The sequence below is a fragment of the Oryctolagus cuniculus genome, chromosome 15, assembly GCF_051225735.1.
Source record: "Oryctolagus cuniculus isolate XC-2025 breed Fujian yellow rabbit chromosome 15, ASM5122573v1, whole genome shotgun sequence".
Classification (NCBI taxonomy): Eukaryota; Metazoa; Chordata; class Mammalia; order Lagomorpha; family Leporidae; genus Oryctolagus; species Oryctolagus cuniculus.
Genome location: NC_142881.1, coordinates 13,552,327 through 13,567,881, shown reverse-complemented (window position 1 = coordinate 13,567,881; position 15,555 = coordinate 13,552,327). Strand labels below are relative to the sequence as shown.

The 15,555-nt window shown below is 54.9% G+C and overlaps 1 protein-coding gene across 7 annotated transcripts in view; it reads right to left on the bottom strand.

Annotated features, from left to right (window-relative positions):
- Positions 1-388: 388 nt before the first annotated feature.
- The window catches only part of HSPA12A (heat shock protein family A (Hsp70) member 12A), a 146,813-nt gene continuing 131,646 nt past the window's right edge, over positions 389-15,555 (bottom strand). For 6 of the 7 annotated variants that reach the window (XM_051824194.3, XM_017348602.4, XM_017348605.4 and 3 more), the window contains 6 exons: positions 14,717-14,888; positions 11,267-11,353; positions 10,620-10,724; positions 9,724-9,982; positions 5,653-5,756; positions 389-4,971 (listed from right to left, as the gene is read on the bottom strand). In XM_051824194.3, the coding sequence (XP_051680154.3) occupies positions 4,334-4,971; positions 5,653-5,756; positions 9,724-9,982; positions 10,620-10,724; positions 11,267-11,353; positions 14,717-14,888 (1,365 nt within the window). In that variant the 3' untranslated portion in view covers positions 389-4,333. The remainder of the gene's footprint in view (positions 4,972-5,652; positions 5,757-9,723; positions 9,983-10,619; positions 10,725-11,266; positions 11,354-14,716; positions 14,889-15,555) is intronic. The other variant, XM_051824197.3, reaches the window with a different exon arrangement.

Below are 15,555 nucleotides of genomic sequence, written 5' to 3'. Positions count from 1 at the left end.
CCTCAGGCCCTGTAGAAGCTTCTAGAGCCAGCTGCGGAGTGTGACCCTGGTGTGGCTCCAGGTGCAGCTTCCTGTGCCTGCGAGGACGCCAGAGGGCAGGGCACTGTGCCAGGCCTTCCGCATTTTCAAATGTGGGTGCAATGGAGTTGTCAGGGGTCCCCACGGGCTTTCTCTCTGGTTAGAACACCTTCTTCCAACACCAGGCTCTGCGGACATCCCTGACGCTTTGGTTCCCAGCCAATGAAGGCAGGGCTGGTGTTGGCGTGACTGTTAAGCTTACAATATGGAGGAACCAGCCGCGGCCCAGACTGGAGAAGGGGCGGTGGGCAACAGCCGAGCATTGCTGCGCTCACAGACCCCGAACGGAGACAAAGGCAGTCTTGCTCGGTGAGATCCAGAGTTTTGCTTTATTAGACATCGGTGGAGACAAGAGTTTGTAGATACAATCCCGTCAAGTTGTGAACCGCTGCACAGGTTGTGAAGTTTGGGGTTTTCTTGTAGTGCACAAGACCCCAGTGGCTGAGATTTGTAGGATAAATGCTTTCCTATTTCAAGCAGATGGGCAGTGTAGGTGACACGATGACCAACAGTGTTAGGCTGGTCACCCCCGTGGGCCAGTTCCCAGCATACAGGCATCCACAGCTTCATCACAGCTATTACATCTCTACAATGTGAAGTTCGAGCTCCAGCTAATAGTGCATTGGACTCCTGCTTATATCAGTGCATGCAATTCATGGCTACCCTGGCACTTAACCAGACTTGGACTCTAAAAGCTAAACTTGGTCTAGATAACATTCTAAGGGTGGGGCAGGCTCTGTAATCCGGACTCACCTCAGCCCTCACTCCGCAGACACACTCATCTGCCTCCTCCTCTTCCCTGTCCTGTCTGTAACTTGTCCTGCCCTTCAGCATTTATTGTTGCCTGCTGTGTTCAGAAAGGGAAGTTACAAGAGAAATCCCTGACAGTTTTGCTTCCAGGAAGCATGACCATCAGATAATATGCCAGGGACAACTGAGACACGAGTCAAGACAACAGGCCTTCTAGAAATGTTCTACGGTTAGGAAACGTGTCCAAGTGTACTTGTCCAGTGTTCTTATTCTAGAATATTTCTAGGGGTGGGAGTGGCTTTGGAGGTCTCATTGAAAGTTTTAACTACTCAGGCTGCATCTCTGGGGCCAGGAGGAAGTCTAATTAAATTGTCACCCCCTGTCCATCATCTGTTTGCCAACATTGCAGGTTTCTAGCAGCTCATCAAAGAGAAATAGTAGACAAGGAGACATCATTAATGCAAGGCAGGAAAGGCTTTACATCAGCAAAAAAAAAAAAAAAAGGAGAAGAAGGGGGCTTGACTATATTACTCTCAGTTACACCTAACCCAGCAGAAAAGCTGGGATAATGTACACTTCTTCCTTTGGCTTTGGAAAATTACAGTCGTCACACAGAGGAGACCACGTTTTGCCTGTACAGTGACTGCTTTGCCTTAGAAGGAAGCTTGACAGCCCCACAGGATGTAAAGTGTTTCATAGGTTCTCCCGCACAGAACTGTAACCTTCTGTTCTCCAAGTCTGGACAGGAGGATTGATAGGTAATGCTTTAGATACAAGCTGTAGGCCTCTGGGAAGGATGTGTGCGGGCAAGGGTCTGACGACACCATCATCCAGGGGCCGCACGGACTCAGGGGGTCCCCCCCCTCATCAGTTGCTCCATCCTGCGCACATAGTCCCTAGCTAGGCATCAGCATAAATTGATGATTCATGAGCGCAATGAAGGGATAGCAAAATTGGGGATAGCAAGGTCAACAACAACAATCAAAGAGCGTTATTTTTAAACAAGAAAAGCAACACAGTAGAAATAAAGATTCTGTACAAGATTCTGACATTGTATGTACATAAAATTCTGTTTCTCAGAACTAAGCTCAAAAGTCTTCTTTGTAGACAAACATGGCTGCCAGCCCCAAAGAGAGACCCTAGAGACAGCTGTGAAACAGAGCAGGCAGCAAGAGGACGAGAGCAAAGACTGTCCCGGCTGTGGAACCCTGCCCGGACATCATGGGACCAGACTCCCTACTTCTGTGGCTGTTAGTATTTCCCGTTCTAGCGGGGATTCTGCAGCAGATGAGGTGAGAAGAAGACAGAAGTGTTAAAATGAAATTTGAAACGCGACTGAAAATCTGCCTATCGGCTATGCTAATGGCCTGTGGGTCCAACTCCCATTCGAAGTCTGTTCCCTCCTCTATTCAATCAGGGTGCATCCCGAGATGTAAAATTGGAATGAATTCCAGCAGGTGGAAAACACAGCTTTGAACAGATCAGATGGGCTGTGAGTCAGATTCTTGATTCTTTCTTTCTTAGTTGGTTCCTGATGTTGGAGAAAACAGGAGAGAACAGAGACCACCGGGGTCAGCCCCGTTCTTAGTTCTTCTCCCCTGAAATCTTTTTCCTCCCAGGCCCTTCCTAGGACAGTTGAAAGTGCCATCCCCAAGGGGGGGTGGGGTAGGGAGGCAGCTCACTCACTCAGACAATGGACTAGGGCATCACTCACCACGGGTCAGCTCTCTTCCAAAGGGAACCCTGGGTGAGACGAGAGGGTACAGGCTGTGGGCCCTGTGTGGGCTTCAACAAAACCTAAAGTTGGGAAATCTCAAATGTCAATGGGACATCAATCACTTGTGGTGTATCCTAAAAATGCAGATTCCTGCCCCCTCTTCAAGAGTCAACTTCGGTTAAAAAGGGGCAGGAACCAAGCCCCCGTTTTTGACAACTATTCGAACGACTCAGATGAAAGTGAGCCCCAGATCTGCCTCGAGAGAAACTGGCTTAATTCATCAAGCAGGTGTCGCCAGATTCTTTTTAGACAGACTTTAAAAACGGGAGGTTGTAATGAACTATTTCATAGAACAGAGGAGCTGAGTCTCTCTCAAAGTGTAGGAACCAATGGCCAAAACCTTTAAGGACACAGGAATGAGCAGGGTTGGGGAGAGGGAGTATTTTAAGTCTGGAAGGTTTTCGAGGTCGGGGCTGGTCCGGACGTCTGGGCTTGGTGAAGGCGACAAGGCACAGCGCTCCTGGTAGGATTGGCTAGAATGGCTAACAGCTGGTGAACCTGGGAGTTGGGGGTTGGTGTTCTGGGAATTACCCCACAGCACATGCTGTTGAACCTCCTCTAACCTGCGGATTTACTTTTTGCAATTTCAGTTACCGTTGGTCAACTGTGGTCCCCCAGCACAGCCCAGGATAGTAAGATCTTTGGAGAGAGGGCAACCACACTTATGATACTTCATTGCTGTAATTATTCCACTTTATTATTAGTTATTGTTTTAAGCTTTCACTGTGTCTAATTTATAAGTTAAACTTTTATCATGTGTATGTATAGATAGGAAAAAGACATACATATTATATGACGAGGACTTCCAGAAGTTCATGGAAAATCTGCATTATCTTTTAATTCCATTTCCTGCAAACTTTTGGAAGACCCCTGTAGCTAGAATTCAGTACTAGGCACAGTTTGCAGGCACCCACTTCGAGGGGATGGAGTGGGAGGTCTTGGAATGAATCCCCCATGGAGGAGGGGGATGAATATAATTTGGGATATGTCAGTAACTCCTGAACAGCAGAGCAAGTTTCCACCTGCTGAAAAGCTGAGGTGTGAGCGCTCCTACTCGTGGCAGTCCCGGCGGGGGAGCCAAGGCTGCAGTTTTCCTTTGCTAAGCTGCCTTGGAATTTAAATTCTATGAGAACCTAAAATAGTGCCCTGTGTAGGCTGTCTTCTCCCACCAGCTACCATCGTGCCAAGCTCCCCCTGAATCACCACTTTTGATCCCACCATGAGGAAAAGAAATTAGCTGCAGATGGGTGGCATTTTGTGTTGACTGCCATCCAGAAAACATGAAGGACAAAACGAAAGTCCCAGATAAAGATCTCCCCCTGGCTCAGAGATCTCCCTTGAAACCTAGGAAGACGCCACAGGGCTTCCACCGGAGTTCGACTCAGCAGAGACGTGTGTACCGCAGCCCATCCGCTGCTGCGGCCCGGCGCCGGTCGCCTTGTCACGCGGCGGGTCCCCCCTCCACTCTGTCCCTATGGAAATGAGCTGCTCTCCCAGGGTCCTGAAATCTCCTGTTCTCAAACCTCAACTTCCACTTTCGGCCGTTGTCCTGACTCCAGTGACTGACTCAGAAATCTCCTTGTTCCTGGCCCTGGTTGTTCTCAGCTTCCCTGACGAAATTTGGGCAGACGATGGCAAGGGGTCAAGGTCAGGGACAGGACGGTCAAGGCTGAGGTCAGCAGATGCAGATGAGTTGAGTCCAAGGGGGCAGGCAGCAGGGAGGGGTGGTTAGTAATTTAAGAAGTCGATCCCTACTTTGACACTCTTTGAGGTGGCTATATCAACGGCCGTGGCCTTAATCTCGGTGTCCCCAAACTGCATGAGGGTCTGGATCTCCCTCCGGGCGGGCACCGCCGCACCGCTGGTGCCCGTGAGATCCAGGCGGAGCGTGCCGCACTTCTTCACCCCGGGGTCGGTGATGAAGCTGACGCTGTCATGCTCGGCGCTGTAGATGTTGATGACGATGACCAGCTGCGAGGGCTTGGCGGGGGTGTAGCTTCGCTTGACCAGCTCGCCCAGGGCCACTGACTGGTCTGCCGAGATGAACTTGTCGAAGACGTCGGTGCACCAGCGTGTGCCATCTTTCACCAGCAACTTCTCGGGCGGGTGCTTGCCCTCCACGTAGCGGTTCAGCACACCCACCCCGTAGGTGAGCGGGGACCGGCGCACCTTGATCACCGCGGGGTCCAGGCCGAAGAGGACGGCACCCTTGAGGATGGTGAGGCCCACGTCCTGGGGGATGATGATCCGGCACTTGTCGCCGAAGGCAGCCTGCACCGCCTGCTGCAGCAGCGGCGCCTCGGCAAAGCCACCCACCAGGAAGAGGAACTTGACCGTGGACACCTCGGGCTTCTGAAACAGATCCCCTGAAAAGCAAGAGGGAGACAGAACATCGCGTTGGTGAAAGCCAGCAGGCACACGAGCCGTGGGCCGCCCGAGCCCGTGGCGAGTGGACAGAAACCACGTGGGCCGCCTGCAGAGCTGGCTGGCGGCATCCGAGCTCACTGAAGAGAATTCTCCAGGAGCCATTCTGTTTTATTTAATTGAGAGATGGACAGCAAGAGCTCCCATCCAGCAGGCCCCTGCTGGACCTCAATCCAGCGAGTCTGCTGTGTGTCCCTGGGTCAGGGCCACTGGCAGGGGCAGTAGGACTGCATGCCAGGTCCTCTTTGCCCCGGGAAAACCTTCCTTTGGTTCCCACCACAGCTGCTTCTCTCCCAGCAGGGTGAGGACCCCCCGTGTCCTGATGAGGCAGACAGTGCACTCCCTGGAGGCTTCCCAGCTCCTATTTCTCTGTCTTTTGGGGCCAAACTGGAACCCAGGTGAGGGCAGGCTCTCGGCGGCTCTGCAGGACCTGAGGAGAGGGGTGGGACCTCCTCGCTACATGACCAAGCCCTGCTCACTCCTGTGGCTTCCAGCCCAAGCCCTGCTCACTCCTGTGGCATCCAGCCCCAGGCCCCCTACCAGCCTGACTCCTGATGCTGGAGAAGTCAGGCCCCAGTCTCAGCTCTGCCCCGCTGTGTGGCCAAGGCGCCGCAGGCACTTACGGAGGTGCTCAATGATGCTGTCGATGGTCGGCTTAAAGAGGGCGTTCATGGCGTCCGGGCTCATCCGCAGCATCCCCTGCGAGGACCACTTCACGAAATCCACGCTGGGAGAGAAGGGGGGAGCAGGCAGTGAGGGTCTCCCTGAGAAGTCCTGTGCCCTGGCAGAACGCCTGTCACACCCCAGAGCAGAAAGAGCTTGCAAGTCAAAAGCTCCCTTGGACGTCCTCCAACCTGCAGGACCTCGACCCTTAGCCGCTCACCAGCTAGGACCGAATCTCTTCTGTTTCTCTGCTTCGGGCTGTGGCCGACCTGCTGCTGGGATACTGGAAGCCAAATGCAGTAGCAAAGGGGCGTAAATAAAGGGCAGCCCTCTCTTCTGGAGGACCCCATCTGATTCTAACAAAGGTTGGATGCCATGATATTAAAGACTCATCCGGTGTGGTGTCTGTACTGCCGGGTAAGGCTACCAAGATACCAGCGCGGGCACCCGGCTGCATCACCTGCGCCCCAGGCACCTGTCACATGTCAGTGACAAGCTCAGTCCTACTGGATGCCCTTCCTAGTCCCTCTGTCAAAAGCACAGCATGGGGCTGGCACCACGGCTCAACAGGCTAATCCTCCGCCTAGCGGCACCAGCACACCGGGTTCTAGTCCCGGTCGCCCCTCTTCCAGGCCAGCTCCCTGCTGTGGCCAGGGAGTGCAGTGGAGGATGGCCCAAGTGCTTGGGCCCTGCACCCCATGGGAGACCAGGAGAAGCACCTGGTTCCTGCCTTCAGATCAGCGCGGTGTGCCGGCCACGGTGGCCATTGGAGGGTGAACCAACGGCAAAGGAAGACCTTTCTCTGTCTCTCTCTCTCTCTCTCTCTTTCTCACTGTCCACTCTGTCTGTCAAAAAAAAAAAAAAAAAGCACAGCATGTCCAGGGCAGCAGCAGCGTGAAGCAGGGACAGGGACCCAGGGTGGCCGGCCACCACCGCGCAGCAGCTGCGGGCTTCTCTAAGACCTGAGCGTGGCAGAACAGCTCTCCGTCCCATCTACTGTGTGAGCGCCGTCCTCACATCTGGAAGTTGGGATAACAGACTCACCTTGTCTCCCTCACAGGTGACGGTGAATATCAAGTGAGCGACCACAGTGGGAACTTTCTGATGCTCCACGGATGCCACGAACTGTTTATTCCCCAGACCCGCAGCCTGTGCCCCGCCTGTGCGAAAGCTGGGGGCCAGGCACGCGGCAATCCACCCTTGAACCCAGCACACACCAGATGCTTCCCCGACACTCTGTAGATGATGCCAGCAATTCTTCCCATGGCATGGACCAAGGGACACTGTGGCATGGGGTGGGGTGACCCCACAGCTGTGGCTAGTGTCCTCAGTAGGAGGATTGGCAGGCCCCTCAAACTCTGCAGGCAGGACTTGGGGTTCAACACAGAGGCGGGTTCCTCTGAAGGGGGCCAGTGGGGCAGAGAGGACATCGGTCCAGTCAGAGTCCAGTGTAGCCCGGCTCCAAGGACAAGAAGACCGGGACTCAAATCCACCGTGTTGCCCTAGTGCTTCTTAGAGAAATGGCCAAGCTGAGTCAGGAGGGGTTTCTCCACCTCCTAGAGGCAGAGATGTGGTCAGAGACCACCAGGACCTCCTGTCCAAGGCCCTCAGAATCATGTGCAGAGGCAACAGTTGGCCAGTGCGGGATGACCTGAGCCTCAATAAGGACATAGGTGTCGTGGCTGAAAACACACCAGACACGCTTATGCCATGAATGCTTACTCATGCTGTCCCTGTGTCCCACAAGAGAATAAAAACCAATTCTTTAGCCACTCTGGAGGATGTTAGGAAATCAACTCTCCAGGGATTCTGGCTCATAAATGAAGGCATTAACCCAGGCATTTTTCTGTCTTTCCAACAGGAACTGGTTTTTATTTTATTTAATTTTATTTTTGACAGGCAGAGTTAGACAGTGAGAGACAGAGACAGAGAGAAAGGTCTTCCTTCCATTGGTTCACCCTCCAAATGGCTGCTACGGCCAATGTTGTGCTGATCTGAAGCCAGGAGCCAGGTGCTTCCTCCTGGTCTCCCATGGGGTGCAGGGCCCAAGCACTTGGGCCATCCTCCACTGCCCACCCGGGCCACAGGAGAGAGCTGGACTGGAAGAGGAGCAACCGGGACAGAATCCGGCGCCCCAACTGGGACTAGAACCCAGGGTGCCAGCACCACAGGCGGAGGATTAGCCTAGTGAGCCACGGCACCGGCTCCAACAGGAACTGCAAACAAAACCACTGTGGAGAAGATTCTCGCTCAAGCAGTATTCCAGCTCAACTGATGAAGAAAGAATGACAGCCTGCGCAGCCGCACGGCCACATGAAGGAATGGACGCGGGCAATGACCGAAAGGCACGAACATCACAGAGAAGAGACAGCGCCTGTGCCCTGATGCGATGCGGTGGGAAATGCCCCAGCCAGGGACTAGATCTGCAAACCTGGACCCGATCACTCCTCTAAGTCAAGCCACAACACGTTCCCAGTGGAGAGTAGAACAGTGTTACGTAACACCCCGGGCAGGCGGGGAGCAAAAGCAGACAGCAGAGAACTCAGCAGCTTGAACAGCCGTGTTGTTGCGGAATAAACCGTAAACAGGAGGGGCCTGTACGCTCGGCGTACGCCACAGCACGTCATGCCCTCGCCGTGTGCAGCCCTCGCGTGCACCGTGACGCAAATGGAGAGACTTTATGAGCTAAGTGGAAAACCAATGTTAATGCTGACTAGGTGGTTGATGATGATGATGGTACTATGGTTGGGACTTAGAACGTGTCTCCTGCAGAGCCCCACACTGACGCAGGAGGCTGCTTCGGAAGGCTGATGGGAACACAGTGAAGCGGAAGTGTCTTTTGGCGCAGGAAGTTTCGAGCTCCTTGCGCGCAAGAGGTCTTCCAGAAGCTCATGAAAAAGCCGTGTTAGAGAAGCAGCTGCACCAAGAGACATTTCTCTTTTATTTTCATTTTTCCATGAACTTTTAAAGGTATTCTTGTATTTGTGTATTAGAGGATAAACCATGTGGCCAGCACCACGGCTCACTTGGCTAATCTCCGTCTGCGGCGCCGGCACACCGGGTTCTAGTCCCGGTCGGGGCGCCGGATTCTGTCCTGGTTGCTCCTCTTCCAGGCCAGCCCTCTGCTGTGGCCCGGGAGTGCAGTGGAGGATGGCCCAAGTGCTTGGGCCCTGCACCCCGTGGGAGACCAGGAGAAGCACCTGGCTCCTGGCCTCAGATCGGTGCAGTGCACCAGAAATAGCAGCCATTTGGAAGGTGAACCAATAGAAGGAAGACCTTTCTCTCTGTCTCTCTCTCTCTCTCACTGTCTACTCTGCCTGTCAAAAATAAATTAATTAAAATAATAAAATTAAAAACAGAAGATAAACCATGTGAATCTTCTATAAAATGCTTGGGGGGGGGGGGCAGATGAGGATGTAGTGTGGCAGGAAACTGACCGGATGAAAGGTTTGTGTTTCTGTTTTACAGGGCAAACGACTGGGACTTTTCCCCTCAGAAAAACGTGTTAGGTATGTGAGTGTGTTTAACACAGTAATCGTTTCACTAAGGATATGTCTACCAACAAAATTGTGAAGCTTATAAGAAACCTGTGATTTTGGTCTATTATTTTTAAAATTCAGCTTTAACCCATCTTCCAGATAAGTTCATTTTGCAACATTCTGAGCCACCAATGCTTGTGGACAAGGGAGTCTGAGAGGCAGCAAACCCAGAGCCCCTGGAGTCCAAGCTAAATGTCCCCGCTGTCAGGAAGCTTCTACGCCTCAGTGAATACCAGCTAGCACACGGGTACTACCTCCAGGTCCCCTGCCTTCTGATAAGCACCTAACATCCACACAGCCATTCTGTCCCCGCCGGAACCCTGTAGGGTGAGTAGAATTAGTATGCCCACTTTCCAGACAAAAAGACTGAGGATCAGAGAGGCGAGTCCCTTGCCCACAGTGAGAGCCCACAGCAGCCAGAGTCCACATCCACTTCCCCTCCCATCCGCACCATCCCCCGCTACGTCCGTGCCAAAGGCAAGCCTCACGCACTTGCTCTTCCTCAGGGCGTGCTCCACGCTGTGCCCACGGAACTTCTTGTAGTAGTCGATGAACGAGAAGGGCAGGGTGATGTTCAGCGGGTTGGTTCGGTCTGGGGCGGCTGCTCTTTTGCGAGACTCGAACGCGATCATTAGGTCAACCCAGGCCGCGGGACGTTTGATTTTGAATTGTTCGATAAAATCCTCTCCAAATATCTTACACAGGAGCTTTTCGAATTCATAATCTACTCCTAAGGATCCGTAGGGTCCACCTGAGTTGGGAACAAAATGGGAGCCTGCGATGTTAGAAACCATCAGAAACGGAGCCCAAACTCTGAGAGACAGGCATGCGCTGGGCTCGCTCTCCTCTGAAGCCCAAGGCAACAGGGCCCTGGACCCACTCGGCAAGCAGACTGCAGCTGTCCGGCACCCACACTTGGAACCTCACATTCTTCTCATTCCACGTGCAGAAACTCTTTCCTGCAGGAGTCTCATCACCCATCTGTCTGAAATCAATTGCATTTTAAATAAAGTCAAGCCACTGGACTAGCTAGGAGCATCACCGTGTGCCCACCCAGGAGGTCCCAGGGCAGAGCGTGGCATCTCGTCACCCTAAGCAAGACCAGGTGTCCTGGGGCCTCCGAAGGCTGGCCTCAGCTCCAAGTCACAGGCGACAGCAGGTACCATCACCTCCAGAATGTCAGGAGATACGCACGAGATGCCAGATCCCACGTAGCGCCGGTTTGCATTTTAAAGAACAATTAACAGCATTTTGCTTTCCGGTTCCAAGCAGGCATTCGTACTCTCTCCCGCCTACAATCCCACATGCAAGTGACAGGGAGAGAATGAAGTGCTGTGTGAACCCCGAAACAGCTCAGCTATGTGGCAATTAGCCAGGCAGTGGCTCACCTGTGGCTTTATACAGCTCCTTAAGGTGTCCCTCTGGTAACCGGATCTGATGGACTGTCAGGTCCACGGTGCCTCCGCCACTGTCCACAACCACGTACTTGTCACCTGGCACAAAAACAGCCGTCCTTGACACGGACCACTTGCCAAGCCCATCTGCACTACTCCGGGGAGGTGGCAACTTAGCAGCCCCAGCTAAGCACCAGGGGCACTTCTCATCGCACAAAGGTTTGGCTCGTTAGCAGCACAGAGTGGCCCGGGAGGGCCAGGTAAGCATGGATGATGAAGGGCTCTGATGAGTGACCGAAGCACTCACGTCCCACAGTGCTGCATACCTGGCACGCACACGTCCTGCCAGGTGACAAGCACCAGACAGTTACCTGCTGTTTAACCCACGACTGATTCAGGAATGGTGCGTTCCCGTTCTCCTCTTTCTGCTGCAGAGCCTCCGTGGTTTTACGACATGCAAAAGGACAGCGCCCTAAAGGCCTCTCCCTGGGAGAGTGGTCCTCCGAACCCAGTGCTATGAGCATCCTCCAAGAGTGCAAAAGGAACAAATGGCAATGCATCTTTTTATTTTTATTTTCTATTTTTTTTTGACAGCAGCACGTAAAAATCTAGCAAGAGCAAAGGACATTCAAGGACGCTACCTTCCTCCAGCTCAGACCAGATTTCTCCTATGACATTCTCCACCAAAAAGGTCCGGCTCTGCCGATTACGCCGTATGTGTTCCTTAGCTAGTGGCCGACAGAAAGAAAATGACGAGGGTGAGACAGCACGAAGGAGCAAAGTCGTCTGCGGTGGTGGAGGCAACAGTGGAGAGGCGGAGGGATGGAGCAGCTAGCCACCCTTGCTCAGAATGGTTGCTACGCACAGCACGGGGAACCACCCAGCCAGCTCTTCCCTGAGAAAGGAGCCCTTTCCCGCCCGCCCCCACAGTTCCTCTGCCTGGTCACTCCGGCCTGGGCCTGGCTGAGAAGCCCACTCTGAACGGCTCCCTCCACTGCTGCCCCAAGGAGCAAGCTGCCTGCCAAGCAGCCTGCGGCTTCCGCGGTGAAAGGGTTTCACATCCAGGAGCTCTGTCCGATCTGAGGAATGGCCATTACGTGTTCTTAATCCTGATCCTACAGAAATGGATGGGGTGCCCTCTCCTAACCCTGTTGAGGCCAATATCCGCTGCCACCACAAGGTGGCGCTTCTGAGACCGGCAGTGGACGCAGGCTTGAGGTCATGGCTGCTGCTTGGGCCGGGAGGCCTGTGAGGCTTCCGTTCTTACGTTCAGAGGAGGAAGCAGTCGAGGTGAAGGGACCTGGCAGTCCCCACGACCAACTCCTGTCCGGTGGCCCCTAATTAACCCTCAGTCCACAGACCCCGTGCCTTTGAGATTTAATGACTTCAAGCAGGGGTGGGGAATTCTTTTCTGCTAAGAGCCATTTGCATATTGGCAACTTTGTCTGCAGGCCATACAGAATGATCAAGTTAAAAATGAGCCTGCTATAGACTCACTGAATTTCGAGTCCTCCCTGTAGAAGCCTTGGCAGGGCCAGGCCAGACGATGTCAAAGGCCTTATACAGCTCACAGCTGGGACATTCCTCACCCCACAGGAAGCGGAAAAATGAGATGGGAGACAGGTGCGCAGGGGCAGCCAAGACGGGCAACCCCTTAACCTCTCTGGGCCTCGACTTCCTCATCTATAGAATGGGAATGGTCACGGTTGGCCCAAGTGCCTCACGGGTAGACAGGGCTGGATCTCTAATGGAGCCTCAGCACCCGGCTGGCACACAGCAGGTGGCAATGAAGGCAGGTGTCTAGAAGGACACCTGGTGTTCAACCAGTGACGACCATCATGAGCAGCTCAGAGCAGGCCGGAGGTGACAGATGACAGCTCTGCTGTCCCCTGCGCCGCTGCCCCCTCCCCCAACCTCCTCCTATTTGGAGTCCCTAAGCTGGCGCTGCTGCCTCTGAATTGCCCTACAAGCCTCTCTGTTCCCTGTGATCCAGTGAAGGACCCTTGATCCTCCAGCCTCTTTCAGCAAGAAGCACAGTGTTTGCAAAACAGCTTCTCTGGAGAGTAGAAGGGCAAACAGCAGCCGGTGCCGTCCCACTCCTGGGGGCCAGGGCAGCAGTGGAGAGGGAGCCGCCCCTTATTAAAGAGCTCCCGTGAGCCCGGGAGGGGGCCCCCAAACTCGGAGCTTCTCTCCCGTGGCCCATGCTGGCTCCAGGTGAACTACATGCCAGACCTCGTGGTGGGCGTCTGGTTTTCTAAAACAGTGCCAAGCAAGGCAGGGAAAAAAAATGTTCTGAGCCCTGAAAAAAATTACCCCTTTTTTTCCAGGCAAATTAAGCCCAAGATTGTGAATAAACCCAGCCTTTATCGATCTCATTAAATCTGTGAGGACTAAGACAATATGGATGGACAAGCGCGTGGAGCCAGGGGCCGAGAGCCAGCTCCGCTCCTCCCCCGTGGCATCCACTGGGCTTGGATGGCGAAGGGACATGCGGAACCCCAGGGGCCCCTGCTTCAGTGCCCCTCCAGGCACCCCCAGATGGCACTCCCTCCTCCAAGGGACACCCGAGCTCTGCGTCATGGCCTCCAGGAGGTGATTTCCAGAACCACAGCGCCCCTCCAGGCGCACGGAGGTGATAACAAATTCCAGGCCGGGCAGGCGGAGCAGCCTGGGGATGGATGCAGTGTGTGAGAGGGAGGGAAGCCAGACACGGAGCTCCCGGAAGGCAGTCATCCGGCGGGGGACCGCCTCCCTCCCCCCGCTGCTTGTGGAGTATTAGGAACAGCCAGGCTGCAATTAGCTCATCCCGACATGAATGTCTGTTTACGAACAAACAAGACTCGGCGTGTCAGATAAAAGCCCAGTCGTGCCTCCTTTCTCCAATATAAACAGTCGCGCTGCGGTCCTGTGTGTGTCATGGCTCAGGTGTCTGGGTCAGGTCAGGTGCACCTCGCTGCTCTCAGGAGGCTGCGCATGGCCAGGCCAGCCAGGGGCCCTGGGTTTGAAGGGAAGCCTGTTCCATTCACCTCGGGCACATCGGGCCTAAGGGGCTAACAGACGGGGCCATAGCCTGGGGACAAGGAGAAACGTGAACTGCTGCCTTGTGGCTGCGCTCCACAGACTCCTAACTCTGGGGGAGCAGAGGCAGAGAGGTGGCTGCTGGTGCAGCGAGCCCCGTGAGGAGGAGGGAGGAGGCCCCCACTGGGCGGGCACCAACGCACGTCTATCCAGGGGAGCCGGCGCCCAGTGTGTCCGTGCACAGATTCAGGAAAGCCTGACAGTGAGGTTGGGGGACAGTCCTCACTGGTGTCTCCCTGCTCCTCCTCCTGGGCTCGGGCGTGCTGGGGCAGCCTGGGGGCCTGCACAGTGGCAGGTGGGTCACTGCCTCCAAGGAGTGGAAGGAGCAGAGCTCAGAGCTGCGGTGCACGGCCCAGTCCCTGCACTGCTCCCCAGGAGTCCCCGTGCTCACAGTACTGTCTGGACCCTCACCTAGCCTTCCTGCAAACTCCGGGGCCCTGGACAGACACACAGAGCCTAGAATATTCCGAGACAGCAGTTCTGGGGGCCCAGATGCTGACCCCCTTGTGGGCAGGTGACTACTAAAGAAGAAAAAGCCCCTTACAGTAGCCCTCGGGCTGCCCCCGCCAGGTGAGCATCCTGGGGGCAGCAGAGGCAGCCGCTTCTCCTGCATTGGAAACTCTTGGCTAAGACACACAGTGAGCTCATCACACACAGTGGCACCAGCGAATGAGTCAGCAAGAAACCCACAGTGCTAATGAAGTTAAGAGGTAATGGGATTAGACTAAGAGTCGGTTAGTGGACAAGAAAGCCCAAGCGTCTCGGACAATGCAAGGCCACGGACTGCTGGCAGCCGCTCTCAGGTTCTTGGAGAGAACTACCGTCTACCAGGCACTTGGTGGGTGATGACCCAGGGTAATCGCTGCTTAATTTTGTGGCGGTCTTTGAAGGGCTGAGCACCAAGGGGCCGGGGGCCGGGCTCCTCCTGGGGTGTCCTGCCTCTCCTCACAGCACAGAGAAACCTCCAGGGGTCGGGAGGGGAAAGGAGGGAGGGAGAGAGAGAGCAGAGGTACCCTGTGCAAACCCCGCTCCTACTGTGTCACTGGCGCTGTACCCATTCACGGCTGCCTTGCTGCTCAGCTCGATCATCTGGTGCAGCCGCAGCTTCCGGCAGTAGATGGAGGCCGCCTCGGGCTCCAAGGCAATGATCAGCTGCTCCGAGTTCTCGGGGGAGGCCAGGCCCGCCTGGAAGACAGAAGCAGAGGCTGCGACCGGGGGCTCCTGGGCAGGACACTGGCTTGGAGGACACCAGGAAGTGACACCCCGGCTCAGCTCGTTTGGGACTGTGCCTGCACAGCGTCCACAGAGCTCAGCATCGAGGTGAGTGGGTGCTGGGCCCCAGACACCCCAGAGGGGCCACAGGCAATGGAGAAGCGACCCTGGGAAGTGCAGGGCCTGGGGACTCCCACACCTGGGGCTGGCTTGGCCCAGAGCTGAGAAGCATGGAGGGAGGTGGGAGAATCTGGACTCCGGGCTGTGGGTGGGACACGGTACACGAGTGGTGGGGGCACAGTGGGGAAGGCCCCAAGGCTTTAAAGACCTTCGCAAGATGCAAGGCAGATGGCCTGCTCCTGGTTCCCACGGGCCACGTGGTCTGCCCGAGTTGGCGCAAATACCAGGCCATAGTAGGATGTCATTTGTGCGTTTGATTGCACTTCATGGGGTCTGGCCTGCTACCTCCGGAGCATTAGGGGTCTTGCTATTTGCCCGCCCAGGGGCTCCATCCAGCAGCAAGACCTCCTGGAACCCACAGTCAGCTGGCAGCAATCGGCGCTTCTCCCCTAGTCGCTTGTATTATACACGTCCGTCCCACGCAACAACAAAAACCCCTTCAGTGATTCGGCCCCCAAGT